Source organism: Thunnus maccoyii, chromosome 15 (genome assembly GCF_910596095.1).
Source record: "Thunnus maccoyii chromosome 15, fThuMac1.1, whole genome shotgun sequence".
NCBI classification, from domain to species: Eukaryota; Metazoa; Chordata; class Actinopteri; order Scombriformes; family Scombridae; genus Thunnus; species Thunnus maccoyii.
Window position 1 is genome coordinate 25,468,646 of NC_056547.1, and position 23,695 is coordinate 25,492,340.

A 23,695-nucleotide genomic window follows, 5' to 3' on the forward strand; every position below is an offset into this window, starting at 1 on the left:
TACGTCACCACTTGGCATTTAGCTGCTTGCTTACAAAGAAAAGGGAACAACCAGCTAAATGGGGACAATGCCTTGCTCATTTTGAGCAGTTTTCAGCTTTGTGAAACAAAATGGGGTTTGACTTTCTACTGCTGAACTGCTAAAGGTTAACATACCTCAGAGATGACAGGCTTGCAGTAGCCAGCTCCGAACACAAGGTTTTCTACAGACATGGCAGATGGGTCGCTCGCGCTCTCTGGCGAGCCCTTTCCCAGCCAGGAGCCCTTCCCTGTACGTGCAAAGCTGGAGAGAGAACAGGGAGGACACATGCAGGGACAAATCATGAGTGTGTGTCCATGCGAAGGAGGACAGATAAGCTGAGAGATGGGAGCTGCTACTGTTCTAATCAATCAAGTGCTGCAGTAATCTATGTAATGCATGGCTAAACACTGAGTTTATGATATTGACATCTGAATTCATCAGATAAGTGTTTGGGAAACTATCCACTTAAGCAGCTAACCAATACACTCTTGTGTCTGCCAAAACAAGCACAAGGAGGATAAAGCTGTGCTAGCAGTTCATTCTATCAAGTTTGTCTCCATTGATATTATGGATACAATTGCAATTAGAGTTTTCACCTTAAATCTCAACGGTGTATACAGCTCTACAATGAACAAGAAGGACCTATTCCCAATCATAACTTAGAAACTGTAACTAATCATAGCAGTAAAGCTTTGGATTTGTTCCCATGCTGAAGCAGTGTACATCAGGCTGTAGTACAGTAAGAGTTAACCTCAACATTTCAAGAGTTTGGAGGGTGGTGTCTTTTTTAGGCTTTCCAAAACCAAAAACACAAGAGCAAAAGTTAAAAACAGTGTTTGCTTGCTATTTCGTGAGCTGCAAATGTTTGCATGTCTGGCTAACTAGCTTACTGCCTAACCAAGCTTTCAAAACCAAAGAGTCTATCATTAACTAACTTATATTAGTAGCAGTTGCTGTTTTTTGAATTTGGGGAAGATAACACTCAAGGAATGTTACAACAGTTTGAAAAAAAACCTAGTAATAATATAAGCAGCGAAACAGGGTTATGTTAGAACCAAAAAAGAGAGATCTTACAATTTCCTTATCCTACTTATGATACTAGGAGTAACTAGATCTACACTGCAATACAAGAACAATGGGCTTCATGCAAGAACTACTCTTATGAACAGATATGTTTATAAGAAGCACATATGAGTGATTTGAGAAAATTTCTGGCATTCATCTATTTTCTCATATTTAAGAGTTTTCTCTTAGGTATGAACAGAATTTACAAGTGGTCAAGACCTGCTGTATAAGTCCTGGACAGATTTTACTTTATTCACAAACACTTGTTTGACTTGAATTGTCTTAACCAGAATGGTGTTTAAATATGACACAAACATCAACTAAAATACTAAAACAAAATCCAAGCAAAATTAATATTCTGTTCACCATAATATTATCATCATGAGAGGGTTTTTCAATATTAGCATTTTCACCCAACTTATGGAGGTAAAGTTAGCTTAATTTTCTTGCTAGCAGGTAATATCTGCCAGTGATAATTGTCATTTCAGACAGCTAGAATGGAAAGCTTGACTGGTGTAGCAACAGTAACTTGGGTGTCAGTGCTCAGTGAATGGTCAATTAGACAATCAGATGATATCAAAAGGTCTTTGTGCTTTGTGTGATTTCAAAGTCCGTGACATGCAAATGTTTGCAAAGCCTTGCTTCACTCTACCTGATTAGCGGCTGATGTAAGGCAACCAGTGAGGCATGTATGGAGACAGAGATGACGGACAGGTGGAAATAGTCGAACATGACAGGGACATGGTGGTGGAGGCCTCTCCGCGGGTGAAAGTGGAGGCTGAGGGTCCGGCTGCTGATCAATGGGACGGTGACTATCTCTGCCAACCTGAGGAATGGAAGAGGAGAGATATATTTTAAACTAATACATAAATACAAATACTCTAAAATTGCAGCTGAATTCTTGTTTTTACTATTTTCCTCATATTTCATGCTAATTTCACTGAACAGTTAAACAGACTCAGCTGCAATGTACAGAATAAAATAGAGCTACAAATTAAAAATGAGAAAATTAAAAAAAAAAAAAAAAAAAAAAAATAGGTAAACATAAATAAAACCACTAGATCAAAAAAATCATTAAATCAGTAAGACTGGGTTTGTATTCAAAACTACAGGTAGTATAGATTAATTAAGGGAGTACGAATGAAGCGAATTTATTACACATACTAAAAAGGAATGTTTATATCTATTGTATCTGTGTTTGAGAATGTGGACTGCTGCTCATTAATAACCATTATTTAGTCATTATTAAGGACATGTGTATTGTCCTTGCAGTGAAAGAGTCTGCATCTTGACTGGAATAATAATACAGACTTAGTAGATCTCTCAGGGGGCGCTGCTCATGTGGGGACCAGCAGCAGGTGTGGGGTGAGTCAGCTACAGCTCTCTGACCTCTACTATAGGCAGGTCCTAAGGAAGGTCCAGGTCATATTGGACTGTCCTGATCACCCCCTGCAGAGAGAGTTTGACCTCCTACCTTCAGGCCTTAGATAAAAGTTCCTGCTCAGAGGACAAAAAGTCTACAAAGACTCTTTTGTTTGCAATTAGAATTGTGAATTTGCACATGTGATCTCTGCACCTAAGCACTTCATGTTTTCGGCATTTAGCTGCTTTTTTTGCACTGTCTTCATTTTAAAGTGATCAATTGTACTGTTTGTCCTTGTGATCTGATTTGATCTATTGCATTATTTTTTTATGATGATTGTGTGTTTCTATATACCTGGCTGCATCAAATTTCCCCTAGTGGGATAATAAAGTTTGACTTGACTTGACCAGATATTCTACACTAACTCTTAGTAAAAACAAGGATGACAATGATATAGAGGAGCTTCAAAATTCACTCCTGTGTAGGGTTGACAAGTACTATCATCACACAGGTATGACAAAAATGGCATGTCAATAGGTTTAAAGGTTTTAATACAGAAACACACTAACTTCACTTCAATAATGCACAGCTGTTGGTTGATACTAGAGTGGTGCTCCTACAAAAATGGTGTGTTTTGCTGCATGTGCTAATGCAGACTACACTTTTATCCTTCTATTTGTCCCAAGCAAACAGACAAATAAATCACAGTAATCACATATTGCTAGCACAAAAGTTGTGATCAGGTGCTTAAAGTGATGGCTATGAGCCAAAAGACATAATAGCCCTTATTCATGCCTCGTTTGCATTCTCACTCTTCCATAAAAGCTGCACAAGGGAAAACTCTTTCTTCCTCTCAAACACATACACACACACTTACACACACGTTTCAAAACCTACTGTTGCTCATTGTCTGTGAAATGAAGATCCAGCTTCAACTGGAAGTCCACCTCACTCAAGGCTTCCTCCACCTGCAAAACATTGGTGCAGTGTTGTGAATGCATGGACACTATTTGAACAAGATGACATGGAGAGGTTAGACAAAATAATGGAAAGGGACTTTGTCCAAGGAATCTAAAGGTTTAATGGTGGGACAAGTCTCAAAATTCCTGAAAACATACAGGTGGGAGTCAAACCAACATAAGTGTGCAGGGCCACCACAGGTCACCAGCACAACTTCAAATGTCTTTGGCATAGATTCTACAAGTCTCTAGAACTCTACTGAAGATATTCCTTTATCTGGTGTTTTTTTCTACTTTTTAATTTTCATGCAAAATAAGTTTGTTGACATGAGCAACACAATAATTGTACAGAGACAGGATATTTCAATGACACCCTGTATGTAATGGGTTGCATCTTATAAGCCAGCCCTATCACCAAACAAGAACATATTGGATGATTCTGCAAAAAACCCAAATTACCTTCAGTAACAACAAGTTTTTATGTTTTGTTTTGTTTTGTTTTTTTACATCCAATGCCAACATTTTTAAAATTCACATAAAATATGTGCTTAATGTTAGGGAAAGATCATGGTTACAGTTAAGAAAAAGGTGAACGTTAACTGCAGGTATGCGGGACGCAATCTCTGGTTCCCCGTATTAAACTCTGCTGCTTTACACACTCACTTACTTTCCATCTCGCTACATAAAATTCAGTCTACTTCCTGCAGTGGCAATGAATGTTTGCACTGGATGTAAATCATGATATGGACATAATTCATTGGGATACTGAGATGCAGAGTCACATACAATATATATTTAAATTTTTCTTATTGCTCATATTATAGTCTTAAGCTAAAGATGAGACACTCCAAACAATTTATTAAAATGTACTTAAGTCATCCTTGTTTGGAGGGCTTTTCATAGCATCTTATTTTAAAGAGATATTCCTCTGTGCCAAAAGAGCAGTCAACTTCTATTACAGTGTTTTTCATTATCTCTTTAGCAATCTCTTGCCAAAATAATTAAATTAAAAGACAACCCCAAGGAATATCAACATCAATTTTTACCATATTGCCACCAGCATTGACTTTACCAATTAGAGCCTCTTTGTATAAATTTCAGCCCTGGAGTCATAAAATGTTGGATTATGTTCTTCCAACAGAAGTCTTGCCAGGACCTTGAATTGGTGGTCTTTGGCTTTCCCATAAGTCCAATCTTTCTCAGTAATCCCCAGGCCAGATTCTCTCTCTCCTTTCCTTTCAATATGGACTGTTGCGTAATTTTGGGGAGTTTTGTAGTCATTTGGTGTTTTGATGATGGTGGTGAGAGGTTCCATCAAACATGCAACATCAAACCATTCAGTGAGCCCTCAAGCTGTGTATTAAAGCATCTGCATTTTTTGTTGTATTTATTCATGTTTTCCTTTAATTTGTCCCTGATCTGTATGTAAAAACATAAAAAAGCAGAATCAGCAAAGAGTAAACAACCAACGGGGACATTTATAGTACATTATATACAGTGGGGAGTAGATAAATACTGCTATTTGGCACACAACCCAAATGTGACCAACCTTGTTTGCAACGCTGAATTAGACACATCAAAGTTCTGTTTATGTTCTCTGTGTGTTCTATACTAACTGAAGGTCTGTATTTCTTTTTATCTAATGTAGGTTGAACAGAATTCAATTACACTCATGTTCAAAGTGCCATAGTTCATGATTTATGGAAATATACAGAACCTATTTACATTTGAACAACAAAGTGGAAAAACAAAAGGCATGAGAAAACTACAAAGGTGGAGCTGCGAGTGGATGTAATGTAGTCTTTTGAAGATTGAGGTGCAGTGATGCTAATTATAATAAAAGGTTAGGCACAGTTCTTCCTCTCTTTCTCCTCATATTTTTCTAAAACACACGCACATATACACACACACACACACACACACACACACACACACACACACACATGCAGACAGACATTCAGTAAACACACAAATCTTTGCAGTTCTGTCCAATATTGATGCTTTGATTGATTAAGCATACATACGGGTGTACACAGGGGAAATGAGGAGCTATTTTTGTCCATGCTATCTGTAGCTGTGAGCAGCAGATAACCTCCGGAAGGTTAATGAGCGGGGAGCCTTCGGGAGAGCTTACAGCTGAAATCTGATATGCCTTTAAGCTCCTCTATCTCCACACCTCCACATGAATGCCTTCATTTAATGAAATCTTCTAAAATTAGGAGCGCAGAGTCATGTGAGACAGAATATTCTGACTGAAGCCTCTACAGTAATTCAGGCTTCTGCTGTAGACCTATGTATATGTCATAGAGCAGCTGAGCGATGGTGCAGGGTGATGTCAATATGTGAGCTACGGCTATCATATGGATGATTAGCTTTGAGTGGGGCCATCTTAACTCCCCCAGCCTCGGGCCTGTCTCATCCTTGTCACCGCTGATCAATTTGAGCTCCAATGGCTCCCAACAACAAAGAGAGGCAGAGTGGATTTTCAGGGTCGTGCCCACGGTGAAACCATAAAGGACAGTACATCAATAACTGTCTGGCAGGTTTACATGCCTGATCATTTGAACTAAACATGGGCAGTGTGGGGCACAGGCAATTTACATTTGTCTGTCAATTAAAGCACGTTAATTCCAAGAGGCAAACTGTTGAACTCGTTTGTTGAACTTGTTTCTATGTCTATAATGGCTCACACTAAATACTTTTATATGACATCCTGGGGCATTTGGGGGCCCAAACTCTACCCACTCATTTCATTACTTTTTCAAAACCATCAATATCACTAGTTTTTTATATATAAAAAAAAAAGCTGAAAAATCTCCCCAAAGAACAACAACAAAAACAAAAAAATAGGGGCCCTCAGGAAAGGACAAAGCACTGTGCCACAGGCCAATTCTGTTGGTGGGTTCAATCATTGTTATTGACTTTACACTTACTCTGTCAATTGCTGAGATTTCTTGCCTTTAAGAGTTTCTTTAAGGCCTGTACCCTTCACTGTTGTAAAAATCTACACAAGGAAAGTAACTACTGGCTACAAATGCCAGTACAGATCACAGCTGATCATTAATTTGCTTATGCCTCTATTTGCTACAGTTTCAGCACTTTGCAGAAGGAGGGGCTATGCTGTGTTTGTGAAGCACAACAATCAATAGTTCCCAGGATCTGCAGTGAAGAGGTCTGTGGCACAGGGTTTAACACTGTGTCTGTACAGACGGTGTAGTTCAAGCAGCACATCAGTAGTACAGCAGCAGCAGCTTCAGTCCTCCATCAATGTCTGCACAGGATGCATTCAGGCACAGTCCTACTGTGTAGGCCACCTGCATTTTGGCAGAGCTCAAACCCTCATACACAATCCTTGTAGTTATGTGTGTAAAAGGGAATAAACTACACTTGAATAATAAAAATGCACTTTGGATTGTGGTCACACAGCCTGTGCAGACAACTGTAATGAGTAAAATACAAGCATATATGTTCCACTGGACTCAGACGGACCACCGAAAATGACTGACCCACCTTCTGTCTAGACAAACCTTAAGAAGGTGCAGCAACTAAGGTTTCAACATAAAGTAAGTCTTTCTGCATTAGAAGAGGCAGTGATAGTACAGACATGTAAAGTGCCTGTGTCCAGCTAATGGCTGTCTCTCATAGGCTGGACAGGTTCTCCATGTTGCTTGCATCTAACTAAAGCCATGTTGCCACAGAAACATACAACATAAAATCATCATAGTTCCCAATTTAGGGGTCAGACTTTAACTTCATCTATCAGCTTGCAAGATAAATTCGAGGAGGTGTAAAATGATTAATGGAGACAAAAAATATTTCTGCCTCAAAAATGTTTGTTTTTGTTTGTTTGTTTGTTTTTGTTTTTTAAATCTGTGCTTTTTTTCACGTAATCCTATAAGATTGTACTTTTTCAGACTTCCATAACAATTAAAAGGAATCAGTGTGAGGGAATATCACTCTTTAGCTCAACTGCTCACAACTCACAGACATATGCAACATGATCAACCCTTCAGATACACTTCACAAGTAGCTTCATTTTAAGGTGTCCAAAGCCAAAAAAGCCTAAGCCTGGACACATGCAAGTAACTCAAATGAGCATCAGATGCACAAATGTATTGCAAACTTTGAGAATCTTCTGTAACACTCCTCCTTATTACCCAAAAATGCTACAAAATGTGTTGCTAGCTGCTTTTGAGACATGGACTAACCAGGGATGTATGAGTCTGTAAAGCTGCTAAATGTATAGCAAAAGATTTAGCAAGCTGGAAACACCTTGAGGAAGTCTACTGGACAAAAACCTCCCACCCACTGACATTTCAAGACTGAGAAAATGCCAGTTTAATATTACTATTCCATTATTCAGTATGATGATATTACTTCTTCACTACATACTGTAGTTCTGTTAGATATCTGCTCTAATTACTGTAGCTAGCTTAAATCTCTGTTATAAAAAGGGTGTATTTATTGTTTGTGTAATAGTAGGAATGGCGACTCTAGCAGAAACATGTGTAGGAGGAAGATGATAAACTGTATGAATTAATGGCCATTTAATATTTCAAATGTGTAAAGAGACACTCACAAGCTGCAGCTATGGAACAAACTATCATACAGCTGTAAATCTGTTATGCATTTTACAGTTAGACCACTGATAAAACGCAAGCAACCAAATGGCATTCGCAATTCTCTCCTTTTGTCTTTTGCTCTCACAAAATGCGTTTTTTTCTGTGAGTGAGTGTGTGTGTGTGTGCATGTGTAGAAAATGTCACCAGCATGACTCACCCTTTCTCCATCCAATAGTAGGTGGACTTTGAAGATCATACAATCATTCACCGCAATCTCCTCATTTCTGTAAAGGATCTGAAATATCCGGCTGAACACGGTGCCGTCGTAAACCCCCGCGGAGCTGAAGCTGCATTCTCCTGATGTGGGACACAACAACATGCACAATAACTATCAGCTATAACAGTGATTCACTGAAATGCAACTGCATGTTTAATTACAGAAATAACACATGACACACATGTTTAAACAATAAAACAGTACTAAATATAAATATTTAATTGATAAAACAAGGCAGTTGTCTAAGAAATGCACACAATTATGAAAACTGAAAATAAAGCCAGGGTTTGATTTGGCAAATGCATCACCTGATATTTGCAGTGTGTACTGAGATTTGTGAATATGTACCCAGATTTGAAAATGCATAATGACACTCATGAATGTCTGATTTGACATTTTCAAATGTTTACCAGGATTTGTAAGGGATCTGAGCATATATACTTGGATCTGAAAATGTGTACTAAGTGCATATGTTTCTAGATTTGAAATGTGTATTAGTCTTAGAAGCTCATGTTTGATCCAAGTCAAACATGGCCTCCATCACTTACAATGAAAGCACATTTGAAGGGGATCTTTTAATAGCCAGTATGAACAGGAGGAATGATTACAGTGAGGAAATCCTCTTTCAGTGTTCATATGGGCACCTGAGACAGACTTGAAAAACTGTGAACCTCTCCTTTAACATACAGAATTCCATATACAATCAACTACATCCCTTTGACAGACATAGTGGCTTTAATGTGTTGCTCCTTGTAGTGGAACTACAAGGAGCAACACATTAAAAGCTAAAGATGAAAACCATTAACAGACAATGAGGTTAAGATACTGTAGCATTCTGGATGTGCGCATGTGGGAAAGCTTCTAAGCATGAACACAGGCAGCAGACAGATGGACATAAGTCTCATTTTATGTGTGTTCCTGAGGTGTTACTGGTGTTACTGTATTTGGCATTGTGTTCTACAATATTCCCACTATTCCCACCTTTCATTTGTTGTTATAAAAAAAAGTGTTTATGAGAGAATGCACCTCGATTGCAAGTGATGTGGCGTGCATGGTTCGTTTCCTTTGACTGCTAAAAACATACTGTGCAAGGTCCTCCTTGTTAACATTATCTTAACTGAGAACCCTGGAATGCCATAATACTAAATGAAATTCAGCTGAACCAAACTGTTTTATTTGATGCTTCCACAAGTGACTTGTCCAAAGGGAAGAAAAAATGTATACAGCATGATGACAAGGCAAAAATATTTTTACTTTACATGATGGTCAAATAAGAAGAAAATATATGAAACAAGAAAACACTTGAAGTACACAAAATGATCACTGGGCACAGAACTACTTTAATATAATTCATAATTTGCTTTCAATCAGATTTTTAATTGCTGCAGTTTATGACAGTTTCAGCATTAAAATATGCCTGTTTTATTTAGATCAAGCAGAGTGATTGCAATTAAATGTTATTAACAGGTCCTCCAGATCTTTTAAATGGAAACACAGATGCTCAGTGATGCAGTGATACTGGCAAAATACAGGCAACATAATTTCACGCTGAAAGAAATCATTTCCTTGCTTTCCAAATAAAAATGGTACAATATCAGACATTCTATCAATTATGCTTACGTAGTTGATGATAGAGTTGGAACTTCTGTAATGTAGGAAATGGCTTATCTATGATTACAACTGTATAGCACTATGGGGTTGTTGATAGGCTACACATTGTCAGGAGTGATTTTAAATGGACACACATTCTCAAGCAAAAGAAATAAATTGATAAATCTGATTTTGTGTGTAGAAATAAAAGCATTTATGGTTTATGCACATAACTGTGCATTTGCATCGTTGATAAATCAGACCCCTGGTGTTCAAATTTTCAACCTTTCCCATGTCCCAGCAATTTTGCGATACAATGGCTGTGTACTCTCTGCCACTAGCACATTTCCCCTTGCAGGGCTGCAGTCATAGAGGCAGAGTTGCTGTCCAGCTGCGAGCCGTGAGAGGTCTTTGAAATCCCCTGCTGAGGTTGTGCTCTTTTCTGTCTCATTCTTACTCTCCTTCTCTCTGCAGGCCTCCTCCTGATAATGCTGTCACTACTTGCCGCATCAAGCAGCCCCAGCAAGGATGGCGGATGTGTGGGAGCACGACTGTTGTTGGATGTGTGACAGAAACAGCGTAACCCCTTTGGGGATGCACTGTATGTGGAAGGAGTTGTAGCTCTATGTTAGCACTGACACCTCACAGTCAGAATGTCACTTTCAGTTTTTTGTTTTTTACATGTTTCCTTGTGTTCATTTTGACTTTCTCCCACTGTCTAAAGACATACAAATTAGGTGGATTAGAGACTCTTTATCGTGTGCAGGAGTTAAACATTAATTATTCTCTATGTGTGTTTGACCTGAACGACTTGTGCTCTCACCCAGATGCTTCCATGCCCTCTGTCCTTTGGGTGGCCCTTCAGTGTGGTCAAAGTCACAAAATTAATGAACGGTAACTGCTATAGTTGACCTTGCTACTTTCACACACTCCTCTGAATGCCAGTTTGTTTTACAGGATTGATTAAATGTTACATTTTGTACCGAGGGAGCAGAAGAGATTATAGACCCTGATAAGAGATCTGAATGAGATCTCTGCTTTGATGTTGATGGAAAAGATGGTGGCATACATGGGGAAAGAACATAGCACCTGCACATTGTAATGTAACATAATGTTATAGTTTGGTTGAGACAGACAGGTAATTGTTATTTTTGAAGCTGTATTTTATGCTGATGGTGCATTGTGTTACAGTGGATGCATGTTGTAAGGTAAACCAAATTTTTTGTCAGAATTGTTTCCAAAATTACAGTATGTTTTCCATGTTTGAGTAATGTATATAGAGGCCCTTTCCTGCCAGGAAAAAATGGATGAAATGTCAGGAAAATGTCAGGGATGATAAAAATAAATACACACAAGTTGATTTGTGATAAGTCAGAATTATGGAAATTCTTTTTTTAAAATTTGCTAATAATAATAACTGTACATTAGTTTGTCATGATTTTGACTCACTAAATTACAGTAAACATGATGTATTATGTCATAATGTTAACTTACAAAATAGATTTTTGACTTATTCTTTCTTTTTTAACTTTCTAACTCATGCTTTTTTATCTTAGTATGTCATGATTTTGACTTACTAAATTAAATATCTGGATATACTATACATTATAATTTTGTCTTAGTAAGTCCCAATTTTTACTTAATATCTGATTATTTAATTATTTATTAATTAAAAAGTCATAATTTCAACTTAGTAAAGTATTTTTTTTTTATCTATTTCTATTCTATTCTTGTCAATAAAGACATTCCAGCTATTTTGTTTTTCATTTCTTGGCAGAAATGGTCCTCCATAATGTCAAACAAAGTAACAAAAACAACAAAAACGTTGACCCCTCACTTTTCTTGCTAGATATAAACATGACTGAAATACATTCTCTTGCTTGCATTCATGTTCGCAGTGACACATCAAACCAACTCAGTTATTGCATTATGGTATACTGCAGTCCTCACAGGTGTTGGGGCGTTATCACATCCTGCACATTAAAACCTGCTGAAATGCCCCTAAGCTTTAGCCACAGTGATTCAGTGCTGGAAATAATCTTCTTACAGCCTCTGGTACTATACATCTGCTGTGTGTGAAAGTGTGTGCACATGTGTGTGTGTGTGTGCGTGCGTGTGTATGTGTGTGTGCTAGTCACTCCCTATCAGTAAAACCCACCAAACTCTCAATGCAGAATTGCTCTTCATGATACTAATATGAAGGAGTATCTTAGTCCATGCAGTAGGAGACACCGTAAGCAGCAATCCAATTCTCCCGCTTAACATTCTGACTTGAAAATCACCATGTTATTGCGCGTGAATCACAGTCATTAAATGCTTCAGTTGAGTGTTTGGCACAATCCTTCACACACAATTCATTTGTATGAAGGGCACAGACAATTGAAATGTCAAGCATACACTTTCACAGAGAACACAGTAAGGGATTATTTCCTGTGTCTGTGTATGATGAATGTATTTCCTTTGGCTGGCCAGTGCCCTGCCGCTGTCATATTTATGCTCAGGATTCAGCCTGTGAGGTTTAATGCATGACCTTGTGGAAGGAGCCGCAAAGGGGAGGGGAAGGACAGCAGCCTTCCAATTACAATATGGATATGATCCTCACAGTTATGCACCCTGCTGCAATGTTCCTTATTTACCACATATGCTATTGCCCCGTGAAATATAGGACTGCAGTCAGTGGATTAGATATAGGCAGCAGAGCTTTGGATGAGCTACGGAATATGTGACGTGGTTTATGGAGTTGAATGTAGGAATGTAATATCTGCATTTTAGGAGTATAGAAATTTACACTGAACGTAGGAATGTAGTGGTAAATCTAATCAAGTACCCATCTACCAATATGGACATATGTAAATCTTAAAGGAATAGTTTCCCTACATTTAGGGAAATTCAGTCATTTGCTTTCTGAGATGAGAAGATCATTATCAATCTAATTGCTTTTGGTGTTTACCCCAGATCAGCATAAAGACTGGAAGATGGTGGAAACAGATAACCTGGCTCTGTCCAAAGTGTGAAAAATATGCCAACCAACACCTCTACAGCAGTTTGAAATGAAAAGAATGACAATGTTTAAGGTAAGGTTGCGTGTTGAAGCTACTTATTGACACACAAGTGTTTATCTATCCACCCAGTACCTATGTACAGCCTCTCCAGTTATAGCATAGGTTGCCAGCTATGGTCAATGAGCACAGGTTTTGCTTTTGGTGTCAGCACCAGCACAATGGCACCAAACCTGGCAACCTCACAAATAGTGTCCAAATTTGTGATCTCAACTTAGAATACGATAATTGAATCGATTGTGCCCAAAGGCTGAACGTGAAATAAACAGAATAAATAGCTTGCACACTGCTGGGCTCCAATTTCCACTTATTTATTGCACCAAGGTGACGTTTTGAGCACCACTGCTATTCATCAGACACTAAGGCTGAACGTAGAATGCAGAAAACTGCCCAGTCTGTCAACAGTGGCATGGATATTTTTAAACTTTGGACAGAGCCAGGTTAGCTGTTTCCCCCTGCCTCTTCCCTTGCTAATGCTACGCTAACCACATCCTGAATCCAGTTTTGTACGTAACACATAGACATGTGATTGGCATTCTGTCTTCTTATCTCACCCCTAGAAAAAAAGCAAATAAGCATATTTAACAAAACTATTCCATTAATTATCTATGTAGTAATTTGCTGAAAAATACAAATAGAAAAATACAAAAAGAAATACATGTGAATGTACAAATTATATCTTTTTATATTGGGTGTTTTAGTCAGTTTAGTACAACAACATCACATGCTGCAAAATTTGAAAAAATACTACTGAACTGTGTGAACTAAAGCAGATTTGTCTGTATTCTCACATTATTAGACTGAAACGATGTGTGTACAGCAAAAAAAACTTTCTGTTTTCCTTCAGCCTCCTCCAGCTGGTCAGTACTCTGCCTCCTTATCCTCACCTGACAGCATATAAAACTGAACCTCCAGGATTTAAGACCCTAAAAATAGACTACTGAGAGCAAGACTGCCGAACTGCTATTTTCATCATTTCCATTGCAATCTATTAATATTTTGGCTACTTAAGTAGGATTTCTCTTTCTCTTTACCCATAATGAGGTAAGGAAAACATCTTCCCTGCTGGTATTCCTGTCACTGTGTTTCAGGAGAAAACCCTCGAAATGACATGAATCACTGTCACATCTCGCCTTCACAATCAGCCGTGTCCTTGCCACCACACATACATGCACACGTGTTGGTTCTGCTATGGCTGTCACGTTTAAACTGCCGCTCCCTTGTGGCTTTTACCTTAACCGTAGGGTGCCATATGCCAAAAACCACAGTTTTTTTTAAATTTATTTTTAAAATTTCTGCCTTTATTGGACAGCAGGCAGCGAAGATGCAGTCAGGAAACAAGGGGAGAGAGAGATGGGTATGACATGCAGCAAAGGTCTCCGGCTGGAATAGAACCAGGGACGTTGCAGTTATGCGCAGTAACCATTAGGCTACCGGGGCACTCCAACACAAAGTTTCTAATCTTAATATGACCTGCTGCTGAGTCTGAAATCACAATGAGCACCTAAATCCAAAATTTCTTCAAAGGAACAGTAGACTGCATTGTGGAGAAGTGGTCCTCACAAGTACAGCTAAATCAGACCACACACACACACACACACACACACACACACACACGGTGCACCAGTCATGACAAGCTAAAAATAGCCGTTATTACTGCAAATCAGTATTTCCAGTGAAACGGCTTCCTGCATTGCCAGAGATCCAGATTTTAACGCTCGGGTAGGTTCAGACACACTGTGTCACAACCTTTGAATACATAAGAAGACAAGACACGTGAAGAGTCTTTTATGATAGAAACCATCTGCATGTGATTACATTTCAAAATTAAAGGATGTAAACTGCACAGAGCATGAAGTACAGCGTTTGTGTTTTTATGTTTTTATTATAACTGGTTGCATATTGTCATTTACCTAGCTGGTAAATTTTTTGGTCATCATCTATTTTTAATTAGCAACAAACCTTTAATGAAAAGCCAAGAATTTTACATGAAGAAACTATTAAAACTTGTGTGTTTTGGCCACAAATTAATACAGTATTCTTTGAAGTAAGTAAGGCATTTAAAGATAAGCTGCTCTATTGTGTTCTATGCTGAACTGCAGAGACACGTTGTCATATTCAGTTTTTAATCCCTCATGTAAAACAAGTGAAAAATGTTCCTCCAAGAGCAAAAAAAAAAAAATACTGTTTCACAAAGTGCAAACATCAACTAATAATTGGATGTAAGAATACTGAAACTGAATTTGATTTACATTTTAAACAAGTGAAATCACATGAAAGCCATTTTCTGCAGTGTGACTCAGTCAGTCTTCAAACCAAGGATGGCCAAATGTCCTAAATCACTGAGACAAGGTAAAGCCATAAAATTTGCAGACACCACTCTCATTCTCTGATACATAGCTCCAATAACTAGAACGATGGCAGGAACACACCAGTAGATTCACTTATTTTGTACAGTAAGTTTTTGAGTACATATTTTTTAAAATGAATGTTTCTTTTTAATTCTCTTTCAGACATGGTTAAAAGGAAAGATTATTGTGCATTCTGAGGTAAATTGACTACACTTTATTGAGCAGATGTCATAATGTATGGTTGCTTTACTTTGGTATTTGTGGATTCCTCTATTTTAAGAAAAATCTCGGTCATGTCTCTAATTGAAACTCTTTTGAATCCACAGATGTCAGAAATACAACCAAGACGTGAAGGAATCTGTAAGAAGACTACAACCCACAGAACACTGTAGAAAATGTTCATATTCCACATTCACACGACACTGTAAAACGATGCTCATTTGTTCCAGCAAAGGCAGAAAATAAGGCTACTCTGGACTACCATGCACTTTAACACAAGACACTGTGAAAGATTACTGTTTTCACGGAAACTTCAAAGACAACCATGTCCAACACAATGTGTGTAATTCAGACACAGAATGTGTAGTCATGAAACTATTCCCTGTGACAGTGAGATTTTCTCACACTCATTCCCCTTTGGACTTAGACACTGTGAAGGAAACCCAACGTGTTCAAACATGATCCAAACTACAGGAACTAACATCAAACTAATATCTTAACCTGTCAATTTTTTTTTTTTTTTTTTTTTTTTTGTGGTAAAGTTCATGTATGCATAATTTATATTCATTCTAGTAGTACAGTAGATTGTACTTTTGAGGCTTTTTGTGGAGTTTAACCAATATTTACACCCTAAAAACACATTATTTATTTATATAGGATTTATCTTAATGCTCAAATATAAATGTATTTTAAATGTGTTGGTCATGTATCATTTTTTCTGATATATCCCACAAAAATGTATCTTTATTACATATGCATAACTGAATATAAGCCCTGGCCTTAAAACAACTAAAATCCTCCAGACATGCTTCAAAACCATTAACGTTTGCTGGACAAATGTGGCAGCACAGGTTCATCCAGCTAAAGTGCAAAAACAAATTATGATTACTGAGAACCAATATAGCAAATTGGGAGCTTATCCCCAGACGAGTATGAGGACAGTGTTGACATAAAAGTCAGATGTCTAAAAATATTATGTGTGGATTGAGGATTTAAATATCATCTGCCCTTACCTGTATTGTCTTGTGTTGTCACTATCAACCTGTGGGGCACTCGAGGTGAGACCTTCAACCCTGCTCGTATCTGGTAGAACCTGATGGAAAGGATACAAATATGACACTTACAGCCACACTACACACATTTACGTACATACTGATACTCTAGACTCAAAGCTCCTGGAGACAAATATATAATGTGAATAGTACAGTTAAATTCACACAATGATATTTGCCAGTGTGTCATCCTTAATACAAGCAAAAACAAGAATCTTGTTTTTGTCTAGAAAGGATGTTCAATTGCTGCTGTTTCAAAGACATTACTAATTCACAAGTGAGTTTTAATGAGCCACAGGGTGGAGGGCAGGTAGGGTGAATCTATGGAATAGCAAATGAATCAAGAGCAAAGAGAGCAATGGCGTTTTGCCAGCATTCACGCCAATAATTATCACAGCATCTTGACTTTGGGTCAGAAGCCTTACCTGGAATTTTAAACTGCATAAAACTAGTATTTCTTCAATACACAAGTTAGGACTTCAAGTAGAATTTACCTACAGTTTTCAAATTAACAATTGCAGGAAGAGTACAACAGCTTGAATATAGTGCTGAAGTTAGCTAGCTAGTTAGCTGGGTACTTGCTAGCTACCTAGAATTGTGTTAACTAGTAATACCAAAAATAAACCAATATTCAAGTGTCAAAACATAAACTTCACAAGGGCCATTTGCTTCAGGTATGGTTTTTCCTTATTAAACATTTGGTGGCTGACATGTTTTCAAAACAGGAGAACATATACAGTAGTATGACTCAGCAAAATACCAATTCGCTGACCAGGAGAAACTAGGACAAATGTAATCAAGATTCTGTGACTGAGTAAGCGAGCTGAAATTTCCGTGGCTAACCGTTTCATGAAAATAAAACTGTAACAAATGATTTGATGTAACCAGCATGTAACAGGACCCACATGACATAATAAAATAAGGCCATAAAGTCTAATAAATGTACCTGCATTGCTTACATGACCTAAATCATATTTGTTGCAGTGGTGATGCCTTTTTGCCACCACTAGTGTGAACTAACTTCAAACTGACCATTCTGGTAATATTTCTACATGGGATGCTCTATTTTAGCACTGACATGACAGGTTTTACATAAACATCTTGACACGTGCAGCTTTAAAGCTTCAGAAGTGCTCTTCATAACATGGATGAGAAGTTAACAATGCCATGTTAAACAAAATCGGCCATGGATTGTACAAATGTAGCTAAATTATTCAAGGATAAAGGGTTATTAATAATAAAGAAGACATGATAATGCACCTCTATCCAAAGGCTGTAAAGTATACTGTATAGTAGAACACTGGTGCTAGAATTCCACAGTACTGGCAAAGGTAAAATTATTGATAGTGTATTGATCCAGGTTGGGAAATTTAAAAGAATGGAATCATAAGAAAATATTTACTGTAGAATATCAGTACAGGGCTATAAAATAGAAGCAGAACAGTCTTAGTGACTTAAATATGGATTATTCACATGACATTTCACACTATAGGCATGGACAGCAATGGAAAACATGTATTTGAAAAGGTCACTTTGACAGTTCAAGTCAACGCAGCTTTGTGTAAAAGCCCATTTCGGCTCTCCGGGGACACATTGGCAATCTGAGAGACCAAAGCGTGGCTGTGAACACAGTCATCACATCAGCGTTTTAGTGACAGCCCTCTTAAAGATGGAGGCTTGACAGAGAAGAGCACAGAAAAGGTTTTGAAGGTTGATAAATAAATAAGGGATGTTTATGGCATGAAATAGGTCAACTCAGTGGCCAGTAACTGGTCAGGAGCTGATCCAATTCCTCTTACAGTGGTGATTTATAGACTTTTATGCTCAGTGTTTATTTCTCAACATGTGTATAAACTACATTATTACTTAGTCTATCTATCTAGAAGTTATAGGCTAAGAACATGTAAAACATTTTTGTATAAATTGCAGATGCCAGAGGAAAATGGACATATAAACTGGTCAGTAGTTTGAATTTGGTTTTTTTGCACAATTAAATTAGAATAAATAATATCACAAAAATGCAGCTGTAGCTTGTAATGGGAGTATCTTGGACTCTGATTTTGCCTCCATAAGTGGAAACTAAAAGCACCGTGCTTATCGCTGTTGCCTTCTTTACAAATCAAATGCATACTTAGGGACCATTCGGATGTTGCATCTTTTGCGCACACTAATTCATTATTTTCAATGGAAATGCATGCTCAAAACCGAGAGCAACGCCGTTGTGGCACGCATTTATTGTGACGCACTTGTTTTTCCGTGCATCTCCGTGGCACACCGAGATGGAAAAATCTCAACTTTTTCGATTGCAGCAAGCACACCGCAGGTCATATGACAAGAGTTAACCAATCAGCTCCACAGGACTTGCTTCACCCTTCCCGTCCGAGGACGTCACAACATCCAGTTGAAAGGTCAGCCACCGCTGGTTGCTAACCGCAGTTAATAACCAAAAAGATACAAGTGGTTTTGGTTGCTTAGGAACAGCAGGTGCAACAGTAGTGCAACCTCCCATGCACCTTGGATAAAAGGATGAAAGCAGCACAGCTGTCGTTTTCCACACATTTTTAGATGCAACATCTGAGCGGCCCCTTAATCAGTAATTTTAATGGAATCAGTGTACTAGGCCCTTCACAGTGTACAGCTGCATGGTCCTCCAGTCTGGTACAGGGATTAGTATTGATTTCAACAATTACATTTCAGTGTGACAAGATGTGTAGGTCCTGTTAACTGAACTATTCTTATTCCGCGGAGCCTCGTCTTTACATTGGGATCCAATTCTGTCGAGTGTTCACATCATATCTCTTCTGCTATCTGAAGCAACATGGCAACCAGTAAAAAAACAAACATATTAGTGCACTCAGCTGAAGGGATTACCATGATGAAGCTTTAGCCCATCCCATTTGGAGAGGGGAAATCTTTTTGATAAAGCTGGCATTTCAGCCAGCCCGAGGCCACGGTCTTAATCTCCCTGCAGACGCATCATGGCAGGATAAACATGGCCCATTTTATGTAATGGAATATCATGTGAAACTCACTGGAAAAATAAAATTTGTTGATCATGTCTTTTATTTACACTCTTACCTACTTATTAGTACAGCCCATTACATTTAAAGTTGTTGTTTCTGTTGTTGTAATGTATGTATATTGTGTTACCATAATCAGTTCAGTACTGCCCTACAAAGGCAGACAGAAAGGTTTTTGTGTCTATCTACAGTACTATTACTATTCATATTGAAATCAATACAATAAATAATTTTACTTAACTTTTAGCAATTTTAGTTCAGCTATTTTTTCCCATCTTGATCGGATTTAGCTGCTGTCTTATTTAGTTGGGATGTGGACAAACTGAATTATGAAGACCTTAGTTTATCAGAATGGATATTTGGATTGGCAGTAAGTGTGATGAGGGCTTTTAGAGCCCTGAGAATACAGTAACTGCAAAATGGATTGTTTTTTTTGGCTCTGTTTTGTACTTACTACAAGTTGCACATAATGTTTTCATAGAAATCATAATTTTCTGTGACATAATATAAATTTTAAATGGTAAAACAAAGTTTGTTAATTTTAGCTAACATTAGCCACCATAAGCTACTGGTGACACTAGACCAAGCAAGGCTGTAGCTGCAAAATGCCTGGATGCATTGAAGTGAGCAAAGGTGTGTTTTATTGCTTCTGAATTCAACTTTTCATTTGTAAAGTAAAGATTGTGTTATTTCTTCTTTCAAAAGTTAAATACTCTTTCTTTAACTCATTGTTGACCAAATATATAGCTACCCTGTTCTGCTTTCATCATAGAGTAATCTTCATCCAGCAGCAATGACAGAGGGCGGGGGTGCATAATTTTGATTTATCCAATAAATGAAAGTGTGCTGTCATCATTGCAGGATGAGTCAAATCTACACTCATCCTCTTTTACATTTTCATATCACAGTGAATTCATAGAGGTAGCCTATGTATAAATGTGTTGTTTAATTGGTCGGAGGGAAAATGTACTTTATATAAAGGTCAAAGCACTCTGTCCCTAACTTACAACTACTGTATCAATTAGTAAAGGTTATATCTGAACTGCACGGATATGCGTTTTTGCTTATATGAACTGTTAACTTATTTTGTGACACCTTCCAGACATGGCTCAGGGAGCAACAGTCCATGTGTATAATGTCCCTCATAATTATAGTCAGTCTCAGTTTAAAACCATTGTACTTGGCTGTACGGTATTTTGTATCTTACAAATTCAAAGTTTTGAGTTCAGTTGTTTAGAACTTTTTGAATTCAGTTTAAGGCATATTATGTAAAAAAAAAAATGACAAGAATAAAAAAACAGCTACCCTTCATAACGCTTGAATATTAAAATATATCTGAGCCTGTAAGCAGTCCACATCAATATGTGCAGTGAGTAAGTTGCCAGTTGTGACGCCAGATAACATAAACAAATATCATGACTCCAAAGATGTGATTTCTGTGAAGATAAATTGCTTACCCCCTTTGAAAAAGATCCACATTGTGAAACTTGTGCAACTCTACAGAAAACTCCAGTGTTCCCTGTACTTCAGACATGATATAATCCCACTCATCACCTGTCAAAAGATAGGACAGAGTAAATTAGACATATCAGATAAATAGGCCAAAAGAAGACATGCAGAAAGATAAGGCAAATCATGACATTTCTAAAACCAGCTCACACTGTTATTTCTTCTCTCCACTGAGGTAATATGACTCACACAGTCTAGTGTGGAGAACGGACTGTACAAGTCCAAGACAGACATCTTGGTCTGAATATAGTTATTATCATCACTGTCCAGGTAACTGTTGGAAAAATGAACACCACCCTGTGATCTAATTATTTCAGAGTGGTGATGTGTGAAAGCGGAAACTGCTCCGTTTGTTGTATCTGTCTTAATAAGGTATGTTGTGAGCTGATTAGAATCAGCTTCTATTACTGTAAATGTCACCCCTCCGGTACATCATTAGTATAATTATTCATTAGTACAATTAGATCTATATGCACTGCACTACTTTAGTATGTTGTCCTTTAATTAAACATCAGATACCTGCAAAAGGGACAATTACAGGCTATCTTCTTTGCACACTTATATTATAATTTTAGTACACCATTATGTTTTTATTTAAAAGCCTAATGTATCCAAGCACTCCTTCTGCTTCAGTGGAGAGGTTTAGAGTCCTGTGATTTTCAGAAACAAAGGTCTCTTCATTCATGTTGACACAAAAATGTTGAAATTTAAGGCTAATTTGAAGCCTATTTAACATGATTAAGATCAGGTGATCAGCTGAGTGTCTTTCTGTCTTTGGTAATAAATAAAATGCATCTTCCTCATACCTACATTCCTATTTTTATCTGTTAAGTTGCATCTTTTCCTGGATGTGGGCGTCTAATACCTTCGTCTTATGCCTTTCACAGCACAATATTAGATCCACACAAACGCAATATTACATCCATTCAGGCCCTCACATTTGTATTTAAGGCCTACGAGATAGGAATCCTGGCTCATGCAATCATGCAGCCTTCTATTCATTGCCTCAGCTCATTGAGACAAATGTAGGCAAATACTAAATGGCTAAATGCATCAGACCACTAAAAATGGATTTGTCTAAATGAATGTGTGATCAGCACATCCCAGCACTCAGAAGCTTAATTCACACCCATATGAGGAGTGTTTTTTCTGTTGATGGAAAAAACAGCACTTCCAAACATGAACCAGCTGATTCAACTTTAAATCCACAATGTCTGAAACCATGAGGAGAAAATAAATATGGACTTTATACTCTAAAGCATTCAGTGAAAGTGATCTGAGGGCTGAAACGACGTGAAACTGAGCCGCCACCAACTGAAGGGAGATGAAACACTGACAGAGTTTAGAGTAAAGTGTACCAAATAACTGCTTATTAAATGCTTTGAAACATAATGTGTGTGGTTTTCGGTCAATGTTCTTATGAGTGTTATAACTAACATGGAGGACAATCACTAGAGGGGAAGATGTGCATAGAAGATGTGTCGTTACAGAAACAGAGTTATTGCTGTGAACCAACTTTCAGAAATGTAACTTCACTTGTGCATTACGACCAGTCCTCAACTTAGCTGCCTTAAAAACATACTGTACATACTGTTTCAGTACACTTTCCTTAAGCAGTGTAGATTTCTCAAGACAGGCTTGTTTTATTATAGCAGGGCTTACACACAGAGGTATTGTGAGTTCATTCACTGCTAGTAAAATGCAAAAGTTAGTGATAATTAGCTACAGCAGACATCCTGCAGCTTGCAGACATCCTGTGAATACCACTGGTCTTCACATCATCACCTACAAAAATGTTTTGCTACTATCAGCAGTTGACGGTTTGCTAATCCCCACCTCCCTTATTACTATTGCTACGCCTGCCCAGCACTGCATTCTCACATGGTGCATATGCTATTTATGATGATTATGTGCCAGATCAGATACCAATGAAATTCACAGCAATTTTTGAAACAATGGTTCTTGATTGCAGACAGAGGTAGACAAAAGCATGTCCTCATTTCTAGCTGCCGTTGGCTGAAATGACAACTGATTTTATCAGTTGTAGCAAGTGAGTTACCTAAGCTAATGTTAGTTCCATGAATTGATTGAAAAGATCACCTTCAGCTGACTTTTCAGAGTTTCCATCCAACCTAATTTAAAACAAGAATCCTTTAAAAGGGTCTTGTGAGTGCACTTGATGACTACATAGCCTACATGACATTGTCCGAACAGGCTGAGGCTAAAGCCTATGTATGATCTATGATTATATGTAAGATCCATTCTTACATACATTAGGTCTATTCAGATGCGTAGATTAAACAGAAGCACAAGCATACTGTTGTCACTTTTAATATAACAAGAGAAAAGGCTTTTAGGATGAGGACATACCAATGTGTTTGGCAAACGTAACAATATCTCAGGAAACATAAACTTCACCAAATGCATTATAAAGAGCGGAACAGAGCTGTTAACATTACCCTAAAAACTCTAATAGCAAGACTGGTTTCCATGCAATGGGGAAATATTACACAGTGGATGTGGTAGACATGAACAGGGCTTTTTTTTTTAGCATGAACTGCAACCCCACAAACAAATTATTTAAGTTACTCGTACTGATCCCCTTGTCCTTGACAATTTAGTTACTACTGTAGGTGGTAAGCTAGTTA

The 23,695-nt window shown here is 37.8% G+C and overlaps 1 protein-coding gene across 1 annotated transcript in view; it reads right to left on the reverse strand.

Annotated features, from left to right (window-relative positions):
• The window catches only part of fam135b (family with sequence similarity 135 member B), a 48,681-nt gene that overhangs the window by 20,025 nt on the left and 4,961 nt on the right, over positions 1-23,695 (reverse strand). The window contains exons 2-7 of the mRNA XM_042436687.1: positions 20,996-21,092; positions 16,480-16,559; positions 8,188-8,327; positions 3,347-3,417; positions 1,739-1,912; positions 156-282 (exon numbers count right to left, since the gene is read on the reverse strand). Coding sequence (XP_042292621.1) covers positions 156-282; positions 1,739-1,912; positions 3,347-3,417; positions 8,188-8,327; positions 16,480-16,559; positions 20,996-21,072 — 669 coding nt within the window. The 5' untranslated portion in view covers positions 21,073-21,092. The remainder of the gene's footprint in view (positions 1-155; positions 283-1,738; positions 1,913-3,346; positions 3,418-8,187; positions 8,328-16,479; positions 16,560-20,995; positions 21,093-23,695) is intronic.